This window comes from Crotalus tigris, unplaced genomic scaffold, assembly GCF_016545835.1.
Source record: "Crotalus tigris isolate CLP2741 ecotype Arizona unplaced genomic scaffold, ASM1654583v1 scf7180000017536.10889498, whole genome shotgun sequence".
In the NCBI taxonomy this organism is placed as follows: Eukaryota; Metazoa; Chordata; class Lepidosauria; order Squamata; family Viperidae; genus Crotalus; species Crotalus tigris.
This window is the reverse complement of record NW_024096460.1, coordinates 2,182,496-2,201,372: the sequence shown is the minus strand read 5'-3', so window position 1 is coordinate 2,201,372 and position 18,877 is coordinate 2,182,496. Positions and strand designations below refer to the sequence as shown.

The 18,877-nt window shown below is 37.2% G+C and overlaps 1 protein-coding gene across 1 annotated transcript; it reads left to right on the top strand.

Annotated features, from left to right (window-relative positions):
* The first annotated feature begins 1,345 nt into the window (after window positions 1-1,345).
* SFXN4 (sideroflexin 4) lies at window positions 1,346-18,399 on the top strand. Its single transcript, XM_039361413.1, has 15 exons — window positions 1,346-1,385; window positions 2,338-2,395; window positions 3,008-3,073; window positions 4,857-4,928; window positions 6,372-6,398; window positions 6,498-6,552; window positions 8,056-8,081; window positions 9,414-9,467; window positions 9,561-9,644; window positions 9,731-9,793; window positions 11,617-11,704; window positions 13,626-13,741; window positions 14,756-14,841; window positions 16,570-16,678; window positions 17,773-18,399. Exons 2-15 carry the CDS (start codon window positions 2,348-2,350, stop codon window positions 17,845-17,847), a joined length of 969 nt encoding a protein of 322 aa, XP_039217347.1. The 5' UTR covers window positions 1,346-1,385; window positions 2,338-2,347; the 3' UTR covers window positions 17,848-18,399.
* Window positions 18,400-18,877: the final 478 nt, after the last annotated feature.

The following is an 18,877-nucleotide window of genomic DNA, read 5'->3' as shown; positions in this document are numbered from 1 at the left end:
ATGAAATCTGGTAGGCACTAATGGAAAGGTCTATGGCACAGGTGTCAAACCTGATTGCGTCACGTATCGTGACACTTTTTGCCTTTGCGGAGCAGGGGTGGGCGTGGCCCGCACGTGACCCATCCAACTCATGGGCCGTCAGTTTGACACCCCTGGTCTATGGTTATGTGTGTATGGGGGGGGGAATCATGTTGGGAAACCAGACACATTTTTTTCTGGATAATTAATAGCCTGATGAGGGCCAAATTATAACCCTTTTGAGCACATGGATACCTTAAAAGAGGAATAGATAAAATTGTATATATGGTCACATGTTTCTGCATTCATCAGTTGGGGCAGTGCTTATGTGCATAATAATCCTTGGCTGAGTTACTTGGCTATACTCAGTGCTACACAAGAAAGAATTTGCTTGGAAAGACTATATACAGTATACCTATTCAGTATATAGGTTTACTATTATTTATTATTCATTGACTTGATGTAATCTATTTCTGAATACAGTAACTGTGAAGCTGCATAAGCAATTTCCTGTCATTGAATATCCTGGACCCGGAGCAAGAACTGACATTTCTGATTCTGAAAGATGACATTCTCCAGAATGTAGGAGGGCTTTTTTTTTTTTTTTGCATATTTTTGGTAACAGGATCAGCATTATATTCCCATCAGTACATACTAGATATATAAAATAGAACATAAGTGAGTCTGGATGATTTGGCAGCAAATATATATATATATTGCGTCTCGGCTGGGATGGTATAATAGTCCTCTGGCTAGACTCTGGAAATCCAGCCCTTTGTTCTAATTCAGTGTACTGCTGGACTGACGCAAGTTGGTTAACCATCTCATGGTTAGCGCGATGCAAACGTGCTGCACGATCCGTGTTATGAGCCAGTAAGGGCGCAGCTTGATACGAGCCAGAAACGTTCTCTTCGCATCGCACACGATCATCACGGCATGCGAGATTCACGCAGCGCGTGCATTATGAAATCAATTGCCGATTCCCTAAGTTATGCGAACCCGGGCTAAAACTTCCAATCCGTTCATTGACTGACCAATTGCAGTTTGATTTGATCGCGGGTTGATTTTAAAAACTAAATGCAAGAGTAACAATGCATTTGGGGTGTTCCTATATTTATTCCTAAGCCTCGAAGCTAGGGAGGACAGTCACCCCTCTCCTCCCATCTTGTGACTCCGCACCTCCCTTCCCCCTTTTCTGGAATGCGGGAAACGGGGAGAACCATTCCACAGGGATTCGAGTTTTTCGTGTAAAAAAAACGGGAGCGTTTGAAGATCGAATCGGCGTCCAAGGAACAAACGAGCAGCGGTGAGCATGAATGACGTCAAAGACGAGGGGATGAACCCGCATCGCGAAAAGATCTCCACGGGTGGGTTGACTTTGCCGACGTTTTCCGGAACAGCCGCTTTCCGGCGCGCGGCCATCCGAGCGTGATGGATTTGAATTTGCAGTTTTGGAAAAACGAGGGTCAAGTATGATTAACTGTAAAGCGTGACTCCGCGGGCGGGAAGGGGCGGGAATGAACGTTCTAGTGCCGCCTGGAAGTTAAAAGATGAACGGGGCGGGCATTGTGGGGAAGCGAGGCTTTGCTCTCGGCTGGCGTGGGGAAAGGGGTTCGACCTAGAAAGGGCGATCGTAGGACTAAATGGCTGGCCGAGGGAACTTCGCCCTCGCCTGCAGCCATTCTGCTTAGGAAATGTGGAGATTGAGATAGAGGAAAAACTGGCGTGGAAGGAGTTATTTCTTCGATTCGGCAAAATACATAGTAACACAAGCAAACGTTATAAAACTAGGAAGCAAAAGCCGCACAGCAATATTATGACATTCCCATTCCCGAATGCTCAGCAATTACTAAGTCCAGTGTGATAAAAGTCTAGTGTAATAAACGAGACCTTATTCAAAGTTGCTAGATATATTCCTAAAGTCTATTCAAAAATAAACCTTATTGATTTCAATAGGGCTTGCATGCTTTTTAATGAGTATAGCATCATACCCTGCATACCTAGTCATTATCAGGATTAAATGGGATTCATATGACTACAACCACAAAGCCTTTCCATTGTCCCATCTCTTGAATGGACATAATTTTATGACTCTAAAGAAAAGGGATGCACTTTGATGGTATCCAAAAATTAGGTTCTGAAAACCATACAGTATTTTAACCTGCTTTGCAGAGTTCTTGGCCTCTGCTGCAAATAATACTTGGAAGCAGAAGGAATGGGGATGGTTTCTGGATCTGTTTGCTCTTACCTGAAAACTATACAGCAAGCATTAAGGATGAGAAAACAAAACAAATGTCCCTTTTGGTTGTCCTATACTAGGAATCCTGAAATGTATTCAGAGAAAGAAATGGAGGCAGAATGCCCTCAACCCTGTGAGGTAATTGTATTCTAAGCTCCAGGTTACCCTCTGGATAACAGTCCAACATTTGGGGGGTCACTTCTTGCCCAGTTGAATTTCAATAAGTCTAGTAGAACTATAGAACATGTGTGGCTTAACAGAAATGACTTTTATATGAAGTTGTTTTTGCAAGTTACACTATCATAAGAGTTGATAAGCTTAATGCTTCCATTAAAAACAACCCATTTCCCCATACTTGCAAAACAGGTGAGAGTGAAAGAATATTTTAGCCCCATCTTTCCTCACATATCAACCCCTTGTATCAAAATGCACCCCTCCTCTAGTTGATTTTTCTTGTCAAAAGGACGTGATTCTTTATTTGAGTTATTGAGTTTCCCTGAATCACATGCCAAAAAGATCAAGCGTGAAGTTTCAAAGGACTGTGGGGTATGCTTTTCATGGGTGACTTGACTATGCTGGGTGTCTTGTTTACTCAAAAAAAAAATCACAGGTTCAGTGTAATGGAGAGCAACTTTGGCTTTGAAGTGTGGATAAAACTACTGGGTTTATGTTATTGGGCAATTTTGACTAATTTTAGCATCACTGCAAAAATATATTCAAGCTCAGGTATCTTTTAAATTATTTCTTTAGACTTTTTCCAAAAGACTGAAGCACTGGATAGACATTTTGGACCCCTTGGTCATATTTACACGTGAGGTAAGAACCTATGTATTTAAGCTGTGGATGCTGAAACTTGAAAGCAAGCTAGAAAGCATTTCTGTGGGCACATTCATATGACTTACTAAAAATTTACAGGTAGTCTCTTGTTTACTGATTGCCTTGTTTAGCAACCATTTGAAATTGTGCTAAAAAAGAGTCCTTTGAATTGAGATGGCTGGTTATAGAAATTGAATGATCAGTCTTTGCATTTACGACCATCACAGCATCTCACAGTTACATGATCACCATTAGTGTGTTTCACAACTGACTTAAGAATAGCAAGTTAATGGTAACTGAAGAAGTAAAATGTACATTGCAGTCACATGATGTTTCCAACCAAAGAATAACAAGAGTTGGGAGGGACCTTGGAGGTCTTCTAGTCCAACCCCCTGCTCAGACAGGAAACCCTATAGACATACCCAATTCCAGCAACCATTCTTTATACGTTTCAGCCTCCAGTCCCTAATCATCTTGGTTGCTCTTCTCTGCACACTAAACTGAGGATTATCTATAGATGCTGCATCAGCTTCAGCCTCCTTGTCTTCTTGGCTATTTTAAAGTAGCTAACTGAGCAATATTACCTTGTCTGTTTGCTTTTTTTTCTCTCCAAACTCAAATCAAGGCAATTAATATTCTGTTCAGCATCAGAGCTACTATATAAAGCATGTGGGGAAATGAATGTTTTTCTAACCCCCCCCCCTTTTTTTTAAAAAAAAAATCCTTGCATGCCTAGGTTAAATAGAAGAATAAATTTTGGAAATGAAGTAGTGGAAATATAGCTGCTGAGACAATTCCTAGCCATTCCTGCAACTTGTTTCATTTTCCTGGAACAACAAGAGCCATGAACTAAACATCAGTTTGAGACAGGATATCATGCTAAACCAAAGCTAGATCAAATAAGTGCAAGCCACAGTTTCAGGCTGCATCATTAAGACAACATGAATAATGCGTAACATTTTCTTGATTCAGACAACATACAAAATACAACCATCAGGACCATGCAAATGGAAGAATAAAATCAGGCAGCTTGCAAAGAAATGATCGTTGATATAATATGCTTGTTATTTTTCCACAAGCTTTCAGTCACAGTAGCATTATTTTAAAGAAAAAAAAACATTAATTTCAAAGTGTTATGATGTGTAATAATAAATATTTGAAAGAAAGAATTAACCCATGTGTGTTGGCCTGGGATACACATACAGTAGAGCGAACCACTGCATTGCACCAAATTCAGGCTGTCACCAAAAAGAGCAATTCTGTTGCTTTTAGCTTTCAAGCTCTTTGCACTTCCTTATTGGTCAAAAGATACAGGTACTTCAGCTTTTTCTATTACCCCCAATGGGAAAGAAATAGTGCTGTTCCATTGATGGTCAGTGAATATATTTAAGGAAGATTGAAACAGGTTCCCTGCATGAATACATAAATGGTTTGGGACCGGAATGAATATGCTATGGTAGATTACTGGTCTGGATTCCTCACGTCCTTCCTCCCCTTGAAAAGTCTTGCAGATCGGATTGGAGCAACAGGTCTGGGAGAGAGACAAGTCTTCCCCTGATGCTTTCTTCTGGATCAATTTGCGCCCTAAAAGTTGCTCTGAGTGTGTCCCTCACCCTCCACTTACCTATAAGAGTGGGGTAGAGAAAAGCCAGGCACAATACTGGTTGATTGTATTTTGTGTCACAAAACACTCAGTGGAAAAAAACGATAACATCACAAGAAAAGAAATGCTTATTTATAGGAAAAAAACCCCAGTTTATTTCCACATTTCTTGTAAATACAGGCGGACATTAATGCATCGAGAGATCTTTTACTGAATAGTGGAGAAGATGTAACATCTTTACAAAATAAAAAGGTACAGTGATGTTGTGAATGTGCTTGTACATTACATTCTAGTGTGCAAAAATGATTAGGTTTCTCGTTGCTGTGCCCTGATATCTAAGCTGAGACTCGAGGCACGAAGAGAGGAACTGAATTTGTAACTGTCTTCATTTTGATCCCAGCTCTCCTCAAGTGAGGCTAAGCCACCGGCATGTGATACTGTCTGTAAAGTAGTCGTGCATTGATGCTGCTGAACACATTTCTAGTGTGACTCCAGTAATTACCTCTGTCCTGTGATATCCACACTTTGAATATAGTGATCTGTAAAGAAGCCTATTAATGTGAGCAGTTTTTGTATGTACTGTATATGCAGTCTCTTGAAGTGTGGACAATGGGGTCACACTATTGCAACAGAACTAATATAGGTAGAATTTCTACTGTATCTTCTATAGCAATGGTCTCCAAACTTTTTGGCACTAGGGACTGATTTCATTGAAGACAATTTTTTCAGATGGGGAGAAGGAAGGGGAGAGTTTGTGTGCTATATAGATCCTGCGTATACACAGATGAAGCTTTGCTTTCTTGCACGGCCTTGTTCCTAACAGGTCACGGAATGGTACTGGTCCATGGCCCTCGTGTTGAGGACCCCTGTTCTGTGGAGCCTGTTCTTTTTCTCATCATACAAGTCCATGAATAAATATATCCTAATGTATAAAGATCAAAATAGATGTTGCAAACAAAACAAGTATGTAAAGTTTGGGGGAACCATAAATATTGACGGAACAACAAAGTCATCTTGTAGGGGAGATGGTGGCATAAAAAATATAAATAAATAAATAAAAAGCTTTTGTTTGTTAGTTTTAAAAGAATGCCATAAAAGAGAGTGACTGTAATCACACATCACAGCAAGTCACAGTGCTGGCTAATGTACGCTTATTTATTCCTAGTAATATAAGTGGATCATCAAATCTTCAAATATTTTCTTTAGATTGTGTTGCATATGGAATCCTGGTTTGGTCAGACAATATTTTATAGCTTGCTCTTAGTTTATAAGAATCTTAGGTTTAAACCACAAGAAATTTACCTAAGCATACTAACAAGTGAAATGAACGAACTGTGAGTATCAGCCCAGGATTCATTCTTGACAAGCCAATTTTAATTAGTTCTGAACTTATATACATATCTTTTTACTTCTATATCTGTATTTCATTAACCTATGATTTAAATGTCACAATTCCTTTATTTGAGATGAAATACAACTTAAATGAAGCTATCAGATTTTTTAAAAAGTGATTTAGGATATCGGTTATGATAATAGCAAATTATGTGAAAAAGCATTATTGATGAACAAACCCCCCAAAAAACATTTTAAATAATCCATCAATGGTTCTTGAAAAGCTAAGCCATTCCATAATACATATTCAGCTATAAAATGGTTTCTGACCTATTTCTAAAATACTGCTTTCCAATGTTTTAGGTCAGAGATGCCTGGAAAATAAGTCTGGTGAGTTTTCCTATTATATTTAAGAATTTTTTAACGTGTTCTTTTCATCTTTTAGTAGAGATGTTCTAATCAATTTTATATGTATTTTTCTTTCCTCAGCTCTGTGTGAATCCCAGCACTGGTGATAAAATTCCTTTCCTCTTTAGAGGAGGAGGTTAGTTTCAAATGTCATTTTATTTCAATTTGAACTCAGGTTTTTTCCAGTACTTGTTTGATAACCCACCTTCCATTAAGAAATTCAAGGCAACAGTATGCAAGCTCCTTCCTCCTATTTTATCCCTTAACGACCACCCTGTGCAGTGGGCTGGGATGAGGAAAGCGAGGGGTCCAGCAATAACTTTGGAGCTCTGTAATTGATGATGGATTTCAATCTAAGTCTTCCTATTTATAGTCCACACCTTAATCATTTCCCCACACTGTTATTAGTACTGATGAATAACATAACAGGAAGTAAAATTAATTTTGGTATACAGGTAGTCCTTGACTTATGACCACAATTGAGTCCCAAATTTATGTTGCTAAGTGAAACATTTGTTAAGTGAGTTTTGCTCCATTTTACGACCTTTCTTGCCACAGTTGTTAAGTGAATCATTTCAGTTGTTAAGTTAATAACATTGTTAAGTGAATCTGGCTTCCCCATTGACTTTGCTTGTCAGAAGGTCACAAAAGCTGATCACAAGACACACACACACACACAACTGTCATAAATACGGACCAATTGCCAAGCATCCGAATTTTGATCACATGATCAAGAGATGCTGCAACGGTCATGTGAAAAATGGTCATAAATCATGTAACTTTGAACAGTCACAAAATGAACTGTTGTCGGTCATTATTGCTGTTATTAATGTATATTATCCATAGCCTGCATCTATTTGTATTCCTGGAATGCATGTTAGAATATGATCTCAGTATTAATTTATAATTCGTTTTTAGTAGTGATTGTGATTTGATAAATATGTGAATATATTCTAACAGACACAGACAGGCATTATAAATCATGCTAAATTTTAATGTAGTTTGTTTAGTTTGGGCTTAGTATATTACATGCACTCGGCCATTGTAGTTGGTAACAGATTTTTTTCTTGTGTTGACTCTGGTGGTTATAGTTTATTTAGTATACTATAGTTGAACAAAGCATAATTTAACAAAATATTTAAAATAAATAACCATATAGATCTTCTTAAATGCTATATTCTTTATTATTATACATAAAATATAATTTAAAAAATAGCCCAATCCATGTTTTTTAAGGCTTCATTGTCAATTTTTAAATCTTTGAGCTTAGCAATATTTGTCTTATTAGGACTTGCTTCCAGCCTGTAGGAATGTGGAGAAAATTAATTGAAAATCCATTGCATTATTGAAGCAATTAATTCCTAGACAGTGGAGCACAATTTTCCCTTTATTTTAAATAACTGATAACCTCTAAAACTTCCATTGCTTATTCTGTACTAATAATTTCCTAAAGTAATGAAGTATAAAACTCCAAAAAGCCATAAGGCCTGTCATTCATGTTTTTGTGTACATAGTGCCTAATTTATAATTACTGTATATATTGACATTTTTATATTACTTATTTTTCTATCGCTCTCTTATATGCACCGTGCAATGAATTTGCTAACTGGACAGTTTTCTTTCTCTCTCTCTTTCAAAGGTTTTGTGTGTATTTCTGCTTCATTGGTGAGTAACAGTGAAAGTTTTCAGAATATATATATATATATATATATATATATATATATATATATATATATATATATATGAATAAAAATATAAATCTTGATAGAATTGTACTAATTGTTCCACTTTTTAATTGGACTCAGGTTAGTCACTATAATCTGCATGCAGTGTTTCAGTGCAGAGAGAACACATATTGCTGACAATTTCTGGAGAGCAAGCTGGCATATGTCCTTTCCTATCTATGCACCAGTATAGTCCAAATTGGCCACACAAAAGAGGGAGATACTGACAAAGTCTGAATCACCTTTGATTCACAGAATGCAACATTTCTTAAGGAAAGATCCATTTTCCTCCTAAGCAGCCCAGTGATGATCACATGGCACAAAACGATAGGTGGAAACAAGAAAACAGATGACTGGGAGAGACTCATGAAATCAACAAACATAAAATTTAGTGGAGGGACGATAAAATAAACTGCTTAGATGAAAAATTAAAAAAAAATGCCTGAGAGCTGAGAAAAGTAATTCATTCGATAGATTATTCAATACATTTTGGGAATGTATTTTAATGCATTTTCAGGTATCAATGTTGAATTGCTTTTTTCACTTCTGTAAATATTGAAGAATTTTTTTAAGGGAATCAAGGTCGGACACAAGCACATTTAGCCTCCAAGGACTCAGTAGACAGAAAACATTACAGGCCCATTGTGAATACACATGTTGACTTGCAGAGTGTACAGATCAGGGGTGTCAAACTGTTGGCCCGCGGGCTGGATGCGTCATGCCAAAACTGCGCTCACCCTATTGCTGGAAAAAAATGTTGCGACATGTCACAACACGTCACATGACATTGCAATTGTGATACCCCTGGTATAGATGAAGCAGCTTTTTAAATGTAGAAGTTGCTTTGCTTTTATGGTGCACAAACACAGTTTTATGAAGATTATTGTGATGTGCGAGTTGCCATAACCGTTGCTCAATTTATGTTATCCCAAAAAGCATGGAGACCAAAAGATTGTTTGAATGCTTTTAAAGACTGGTTAAATAATATATCTGGCAGAGTAAAATGGTGTTAGGAATAGAACACATGATATGTTCAGACTACTCATTGATTCCAGATGCTTGACTGGAAATGAAGTGACTTGGGAGCAGTTATCTCACATGGGATCCGTGGTGCCAGTAGCAAATTTAGATTTGGGCCTGAAAAAAACTGGATGTTTGCTTTTGAAACTACATGACGGTACTATAGCAAATTATAAAATGACCTGCTAGTGCAGGTATATATATCTTTGCAATATTGTCCAGATGTGTTTCCCATATAAATTTCTATTTACAGGCTGCAATTGCTTCCTTACCATACAGAACATTTTTGACATCGTTTTCCCAGCAGGTACTGGCTAAGCTATTCATTTTGTATTAATTGGTTTAGATTAATTTGTTAACTCATATTGACATTGTGCATTTGTAATTTCAAATTTTGCAGTTTCTTTTCCATGCGTATATTGGTGGATTCAGTTTGGCAAACAGGAATTCTGTGAAAAGATCATTGGAGAATGGTGAGAAAAATGTAAGTATATGTGGCAGATTGCAACAATCTTTTTTGCAGTGTAGTGAATAGGTGTGTTTTCATGGTGTCACATTTTTTGCTTACAGGAACTTTCATGGAAACAGGCACTTCTCTCTATTGGGAGCATCCCAGGTTTGGCCTTAATAGGAGTATGTATTGTCAATTTCTATCTGGTTTTTGTTTTCTAATTATGCTTTTCTTTCAAGGAAGAGTAGCATATGGAGTGGCATGTATTCATGCATGGAACTGTTTGTTAATAACTGATTAATAGTAATGAAGAGCTGTGGTGGCACAGATAGAATACAGTATTGCAGGCTAATTCTGCTGTCTGCCAGCAGTTCGATCCTGACCGGATCAAGATTGACTCAGCCTTCCAAGGTCGGTAAAATGAGGACTCAGATTGTTTTGGGCAATATGCCGAATCTGTAAACTGCTTAGAGAGGGCTATAAAGCATTATGAAGGGTATATAAGTCTAATGTTATTGCTATTAATTTATACAAGGGATTGTTAGTGTAATCTAATGGTTTTCCAACATTGTTTTTAAATGAGAAGAAAATTTCTTTTTCAGCATCCTTACTTAAAACTGCCTCCAACCATATGTTCAAATTCAATGGGTAATGCCTAAATTTAACTTATCATGCCTATTCACTGAGATGTGACCTAAACTTAGTGCTCTTTATTTGTATGTTTGCTGTCTTCATAGTTTTCCATAGATTTTGTAGTGTCCCTGCTCTTCAGAGATTGATATATTTCCAATTTCTTATTCTAGACACGAGTCTTTCTTGCATAACTATTTATTTATATCATGTCTAGATTGATAAACAGCAAAGTGCCACAGAGAGCATGGACTAATTAAGGAGAAAGACAACCTGTAGAGTTTACTATTTTTTGTTTGGTTTCAGGATCTATAATTAAAATATCAAGGTTACACACAAACATACATACACACCAAGACCACGACCCATATCTGATCAGAATCCCTCTAGATTTTGATTTGATTTTCTTAAATTATTAACACAGGCAATCTATTTGTGACCTGAAATTGATTTCCCCCTTTCCCCCTCAGCCTCTATGGTAGGAGTCAGAAATCTACCACTCAGAAGCTGGATCTGGACCACCAACCAAAATCATTCAGCCCATTGTCCCAAAATAAATATATCCACCTGCCACAGTTCTAAAAAAGTTTGGAATTCTATCTCAGACTTGATGTAGAACTGTACTACTGTCTATTAACAAGTTGTAATGATTCGGATGGGTATTAATGAGCCCATGTATATATGTTTCTGGGTTACTTAGATCTTCCTCCTCTCTCCATAAGCATTTCTTTCCCCAGTCACAAGAGGTTTCCTGAGCTTCTGCTGAGCACACTCTTATATTCTCCTTTGAACATGGCTCAAATTCTTCTAAGAAGCAATTCTTTAAGGTTCACCCTGAACTTTAAGTGCCGGAATATTTATTCAAGAGAGGCTGTTTGCTCACAGACTTGATCTCTGGCTCCTGTGTGGAAGAAGGTTGCCAATCTCTGCTCTTGTGGCTAAAAGAGACCTGATGTCACTAAAAGGGGCAGTGGTCCTTTGACGCTGGTTTGGGAGATTGGGAGTTAAAGGACAGAAGAGGCACATTAAACTTAATAGAAGACTAATATCCTATTTTAGATCTTATTTTTAAGGGGGGGGGGAAATAAAAATGTGGATAGCTGAAAATTAGCGATTTTACATTGAAGCTCAATTTGGTGACATGGAAACTAAAAAAGTGGATATGGGCCTATTGGGGATAGACTTATTAACATTTAGTGGAAAAAAGCTTATAGTCAATCCCTCTTTTCCCATGAAATAAAGCTGAGTACAAAATAAAAATGTCATAGACAAAATCTCCCCTTCTCTCTCTCTCTCTCCCTCCCTCCCTCCCTCCCTCTCCCTCCCTCTCCCTCCCTCCCCCTCCCTCCCCCCCCTCTGAAACGGTTGTTTTCAGACTCTCCCTCACTATTTTATAGCGCGTAAGAAATCACTAAATACTCCAGGGCATTTCTTCAGCAAGTTCATGGCAAGTGCTTTTTTTGGTGAGTAAAAGTGTGACAGTTCTTTGAAACATTAATTACAGGTATTCTATGCTGTCAACAAGTTTGTATTATATAATTGTTGCTTTTCTATCAGGTATGAGCATTTTTTCAAATAACAGTTTCAAAATGTAGCCATGTTTTTTTAAAAATTGTCCTTGTTGAAAAAAAAACCCTATTTCAAATGTTGACAAACACTGCTGATGCTGGAAATCAACTATGCAGGTCCCATTTCAGTGTTTTATTATTGTTTGTTTAACAAGCCTCATGCTAGGAAAAAAAATCACATTTTTTTTATTCTGAATAGATGCTAAATACTGGGCATATTTCCTAGAGGAACATATGTTCCTTTAATACTCTGCAATAAATCCAGAGTTATCTTAATAATCTTTTTGTTAAATTTTGTACATGTTATTCCTAAATGTGACAACAGTAGGGTAAGATCAAATCACATGAAGTAATTTTCTAATTATGTGGGACAGACAGGGAGCAAGCTGACCACAAACTGCAAGAACACAAGCATTCAGACGAGGAGACTCGAACTCATTGGTAGCCTCACATTGCAATGAACAAGGACATACATTTCAATTTTGCAGCTACTAAGATTGTTGGCCATGCAGGTACAAAGATAGCCAGAGAAATGATTGAAGCTGGGAAATGGGCCCCTTGTCAGTCAACAGGAATGCTGATTTACCACCAGCTTATCAGGAGCCGAGGGCTTGACAGCACAAGGAGACAACAACTGATTTCCAGCCATCAACACACCAATCGGAAGGCACCACATAAATAGGACTCACAGAATAGCCCAAAGGACATATTTCAGTAGAGAGAAATTCCCTGAAGATGGGCTCCAGCTCCAGTCCTAAAGCTTGGAAGAGTAAACCTTTAGTCCCAGTGATCAACCCAGATTCGATCTTGTAAGATTCTGAGTCCTGAGATTCCTGGGTTTACTTCTAAAAGTTGATCCTTGGTTGATAAAAGGATAAAAGTAGTCTTTATTAATAAAGTGATTTTCAAGTGTTTCTGCAGCCTTTGAAGTATAAAAATCCTGTTAGTTGGTAAAATATAAGATAGTGATCCTAGTCCAACCTACTTTTATTATTAATTATGAGCCAAGTTTGTTTAGGCAGGGGCTTAACATATTTTATGGGAGTGCCCTCAATTGGCTACCCTACCCCAAAGATTGCTTTCTTTTATTCAAACTTCTTTGATTTCTTCTTGAAGTTCAATGACCATAAACTTAACAATTATGTAGAATTTCAAAGGCATTGCCTCCAATTTCTCATTCCTGTAGTTACCTTAAATACCTGGAATAAATTTAGCCCATTCTCCCAGAAATAATTTAAAAGTTACAGGTTGATCGCACATCCATTAGTTTCAAACTCAGAATTGTTTCAATTGCTAGGTGTTTTTTCTGATAAAAAGGGAATCTTTCATTTAATTCAGATTATAATGCAAGCTAATCAGAATTTCCAGTAGTTAGTATCTGTTTTTTCATACGTTATTGTACATAGCGTACATCATATTGCTTTCTCCAGGTCCTTGTGGGTGTATCCATAGATTTTTTTAAAAAACTGACTCAGAAAATTATGAAGAAAATTAGTACTAGAAAATTTTGCCAATTTGGCTGAAATTTCAGTATGAGCCAAGAAAACCCTGGAAACTAAACCTTCAGCAGTTTCCGCATAAGCTAACTGATTATCAAAATCATAATTTTTGGAAGACTCTCCAGCAATTGCAGCAGAATTTAAGCCCAACAGTGCATTTCTTTCTGTTTGTTTTTTTAATTTTACAATGTCTGCCAGAAGTCAAGTCACTCTTCTGCTTTGCTAATATAAATGTTATCACAAGAATTGAGAGTTAAGGCTAATAATTCTTGTTTATATTTTTTAATGAGCCTGATCTCTTCCCCTGTTCTCTGCAGGTGTTCTCTGTGCATTCAATGTGTTCATAGTCAGAAACTTTGAACGTGAGAATGGGATTAAGGTCATGCATAGCACGGGTGAAGTTATTGGAATGTCTAAGGTGGCGGGGAAAAAAGTAAGTGAAAGAACACAGATGTTTCCACTGGCTTGATTTTCCCCTTTCTATTCCATTTCAACTAAACCCTTTTATACTCAGTTAAATTAAATCATCATAGGGATATTAGTCATTTATAAATTAGAAGGAAAGCCTATCAAAAGCTACTATGACAGCTATGTGTTACCTCTATTAAAGGAGGTAATAGATGGTTTGAGCTACTGAAAATGGAAATGGAAAAATGTGATTCTGCTTGTGTCCTGATAGGCTCTTAGATTAGACAGACTTTTGACCTGATCCAGCATGGCTATTTTTTTGTTCTCAATTTTTGTATTTTGATAGTCAGTTACATTTAGTAGCACTCTCCCCATTACTTATTTACCAGAATTTCCTTATGAACATGCATTTGGTGTGTTTCCCCCCAAAAGTGGGAAATGTTTGGTTTGGCCCTTTGTTTTGTGGACTTCCCAGGCTCTATAATCATAATAAGAAAGGCTAATTGCTTTGATTGTAATTGTCTGTACTGTTAATTTGTTAACCAGAGTGATTTGGGAGATTGGATTGTCTTGTATTGTGATTTTTTTCATTTAATTCCAAAATCATTGTTTTCTTATACTATATGTTTGTGATACATAGCTCATCTAATAGAAACACATATTCTGGTAGCCCTCATTATGACAAAGATGGCCTCAGCAGCATTTTAGTGGATTTGAATTTAGAATAAAACTGGTTCTTTAAAATTAAAATGTGCAACTCCTAATTCACATTTGCTAAAACATTAAGTTTTATGATATATCTATTTTGATTTTCAATTCTATCAGTCACCCAGCTGGTAGAAATTGCCTATAATACTTAGCCCTGGCCACCCTCTGATACCACATTAATTGGATATGCTTGCTGTGTATTTTGAAGGGCAAAAACTTTAAAAATTGTGGCATCCAGATTCATAAAAGTGCAAGCTCTTACGAGACCTGAATATATTGTGATTCTAACTTTCTTTTTATATATATGTGTGTTTTTTTCCCTTCTGTACAGGCTGTAAGAGAAACAGCATTATCCCGAGGTATACTCTTTGGTGTGCCAATGATTATTTCTGAAACTGCTGTGTATCTCATAAATCGGTAAGATAAATAGGTTTCCTCAACCAAATAACCAAGAAAAAAGCAAATAGAATATTATATCCATTATCAATAATGAAATAATATAACAGGGGAACTATAATCCTTGTGTTAGCCCATCTTGAACATGGGCCAATTACTTCTTATTGAGATTTGGTCTAGCTGCTGATTCATCTAGCCTAGAAGAATTCAGGACCAAATAAGATCCTTTGAGGCTTACAGAATTTGAAGTACCCCCAAATTCTCAGGGAAAGTTTTCAGAAACTGTAGCTGTATTAAGATTGTGATCACACTTTGGATTGATGCAGGGAGAAGAGCTGTTAACATTAGCAATCCAGATAACTCTGATTGCCTATTGGCTACTAGGGGTAGAATTTCCATGCTGGCATTCTCCTAAATCATTTAAAAGATCACTTCTGTCAGTATCCATTAGCATTAGCATTAAAATCAACAGAGATGGTCCTCCAGCTCATCCTAGAATGGTCAGGTGTGAACCTTCTAATAGCCAGCATTAGCCTTCTTTTATGAAATTCTCTCCCAAGGAAAGTACAACTACCGTAGATTCATGCTGTCTTCATAAGTTAACTGAAGACATGCCTGACCATTTAGTCATTTGGAAGATCACAATATATCTCAGGGTCAAATTCCTTCTTAAGTTTCTTACTGTAGTTTCCTTTTTAAAATGAACATTATTTTAATTCCTATACTAATTTTCAAGGATGAGTGATTTTTTGAAGGTGATGTTTTATTATTACTTTCTTGTAATTTGCTGTAGGTCTCCAGAGAAAAGAGTGCTAAAAAAAATAAAGGGGACTTTCTCTTTCTGTACAAATGTTGTAGGGCTATAATTGGAACAATATATGATGAATTCAAAGAGACAAAGAATAATGTTCTTCTAAAATGCTTTATATGCGAGATGCTTTCAGGATGTCATAACTGGGCTCTGAATCTGGAAGGGTTTTTGCACTCTCCCTCCCTTCCCACCCAAAAAATCAAATTGTCAATATTTGGCAGCAGAGCATCAAAGGAAATATTAGGCTACAGTTTATTATTATTTTTTTTTTTAAAAAATACTCCACTCCCAAGGAGTTGAATTTTCCATGCCTTTCCTTTCAATTAGTACCACCATCCTCCCTATAGTGCTTGGCAGCCAAAATAACAAGAATAACTAAGCATAATTCTGGCTGCCAAAAGTTTCCTGGTATCCATCTAAGAGACCAGGCATCAATGGTTTTCTGGTTTGGGGGGAGCAGCTGAAAAACTTCCTTTTTGCACTGCTAAGTCAGTACAGGTAGTCCTTGACTTATGACCACAATTGAGCCTCAAATTTCTGTTGTTAAGTGAAACATTTATTAAATAAACTTTTGCCCACTTTACGACCTTCGTTGCCACAGTTGTTCAGTGGATCACTGCAGTTGATAAGTTAGTAATCTGGTTGTTAAGTGAATCTGGCTTCCCCATTGACTTTGCCTGTCGGAAGGTCGCAAAAGGGATCACATGATCTTGGGACACAGCGTGAACCAGCATCTGAATTTTGATCACATGACCATGGGGATGCTGCAAAGGTTGTAAGTATGAAAAATGATTATAAGTCACATTTTTCAGTGCCGTGGTAATTTAAATGGTTACTAAATGAACTGTGGTAACTCGAGGACTACCTGTAAATCCCAACGTCTTGAAGGTGTATCGGTGCCAGGCTGTGTAATAACTTGCCCTTGCAACTTTTTGCAGCAGAAGAGTTTTCCCACAAAGGTCAATGATCTTGAGAGGGTTTCTGGTATATTTTTTCTGTTGGTTAATACTGCCTGTTTCACTGAGTTGGATTCCACAGTTAAGAGAGGTAATCAGCATGTTTCATTTTCTTTTCAACTTTTGATAATTGTGTAGATCGAAGGGATAAATGGCAGTGTAAACAAGCAAAAAATATAAACCCCGATGAGTGAAAATCAGAAGTGGGCTGGGTTCTCTTAAGTGAAAGAGGGGCATTGGGTTTACTGGGAGATGCAAGCATAGAAACTCCCAGAAACTGTTAGGATTGGAATTGGGATACAGGTAGTCCTTGATTTACAGCCACAACTGAGCCCAACATTTCTGTTGCTAAGCGAGACATTCGTTAAGTGAGCTTTGCCCCTTTCTGGTACAGTTGGTAAGTGAATCCCTGCAGTTGTTAAGTTAGTAACATGGTTGTTAAGTGAATTTTGGCCCACTTTACGACCTATCTTGCCAGAGTTGGTAAGTGAATCCCTGCAGGTGTTAAATTAGTTAAGCGGTTGTTAAGTGAATCTGACTTTCCCATCGACTTTGCTTGTCAAAAAGTTACAAAGACTGATCACATGATCCCCGGACGCTGCAACCGTCATGAATATGAACAGTTGCCAAGCGGCTGAATTTTGATCATGTGAACATCAGGTTGCAGCAACGGTTGTGTGAAAAACAGTCATAAGTCCCTGTTTTCAGTGCCGTTCTTAACCTTAAACGGCCACTAAACAAACTGTTGTAAATCAAGGACTATCTGCGCAGAGATGTTCACAATGTCCAAAGTTTAAAATTTGTAGAGTTGGAAATTTAACACATGGGAGACCAAAGATTGACAAAAAAGGAGGAGGGTGAGAAGTACTTAGATGATTTTAGAGTTTGAATATAACTGCAGTATTAAACATATTGTCATATTTTCCTAAGCATTTCTAATTGATTTCAGAGGATTGGGGAGGTATTTCATTGTAGGAGACAAGTTTTTTTTTATTATTTATTGCCTATTCAATTGTGTTCTTGTCTTTTGCGTTACTAATTCAGAGACAGTAATCTGAGATTTTGATGTAAATTGTAATACTTCCAACATCCTATGATTTCTGTAAGCCATGTCTTTGTACAGAAGTGAATCCAAGTGGTTAAAATAACCCAGTAAGAAATTTAAAATGTTCTCTTATTTTTCAGATAAAGAGAAATGAACTTGAGCCTGATCTGGTTTCTTCCACTAAAGAAGCGTTTTTTTATTATAGGGGAGTTTAATAGCAGAAGACCTTAATGGTTTTCTAGGAGTGCCATTCTTGTAATGATGAAGCTGGCTTTCATGCATAAAAGAGGAACTCTGTAGTAAGAGTAGAAAGTTGGTCTGAAGTATTTTGAATCTTCTGTAACAAAAACTGAAGCTAAGGGGGAGGGGAGAGAATAATCATGTTCTTATTGATACTTCTCTGTACAGAAAGGATTTGATTTTGTAATCTACGTCTGTCCAAACAATTAAAAGGCCGTTATTCAAGAAACAGACCTCTTAGCAATAAATGCAAAATCTATTGCATTGTGAACTGCCTTCTACAGCTTTTTTTTTAATGGAAGGAGAACTTGTACAATAAAATGAGATGTTGGATTAGGGCTGGGGACGCTCGCATTCAAGAGCATTTTCAGCCATGGCAAAACAATCTGCAATTTTGATCTGCTACTACTCTCTCGCCTTCTCTCTCAGCTTGACATATTCCTTTTGGGCAAAGAAGTGCTGTGTATATTGCTTAGGGATTCTGGAGAAAGGACCGGAAATAAATCTAATAAATTACATGGAATAAAGTTTGCCTTGGTCTATATGTTCTTGCCCTTCTAATGTGCTAATCCTTAATTTAAGTGATGACTTAGTTCTTATTAGTCTGTAACCCATTTCCCAGGATTGCTGTAAATCTGGGGTACAACCCAGTCATTCTTGGGAGTTATCAATGCCGGGGCCTACTTAAGGTGAGCAGATGATAGCTAGGTGCTGCTATTTGTTATGACAGTCTCTTACAAAGAAACCCCTTGTATACCCAGAACTGGAGACCAACTATTAAATGCATAAATCAACCTTTTAAAAAAAATGAATTTGTTTCATGTTTGAGTGGGTAGACTAGGGATTACGCAGTCTATTACAGAGGCCTTCTCCAGCTTTCTAAGAGCTACTAAATTTCCAGAATGAATTTTTTTTGCTTGTTTCTTATAGTTAACAGGAAAAAATAAATACAAGGATATATTGACTTTAAATCCTGATTGATAAGGGAAATATTGCGTATTTTAT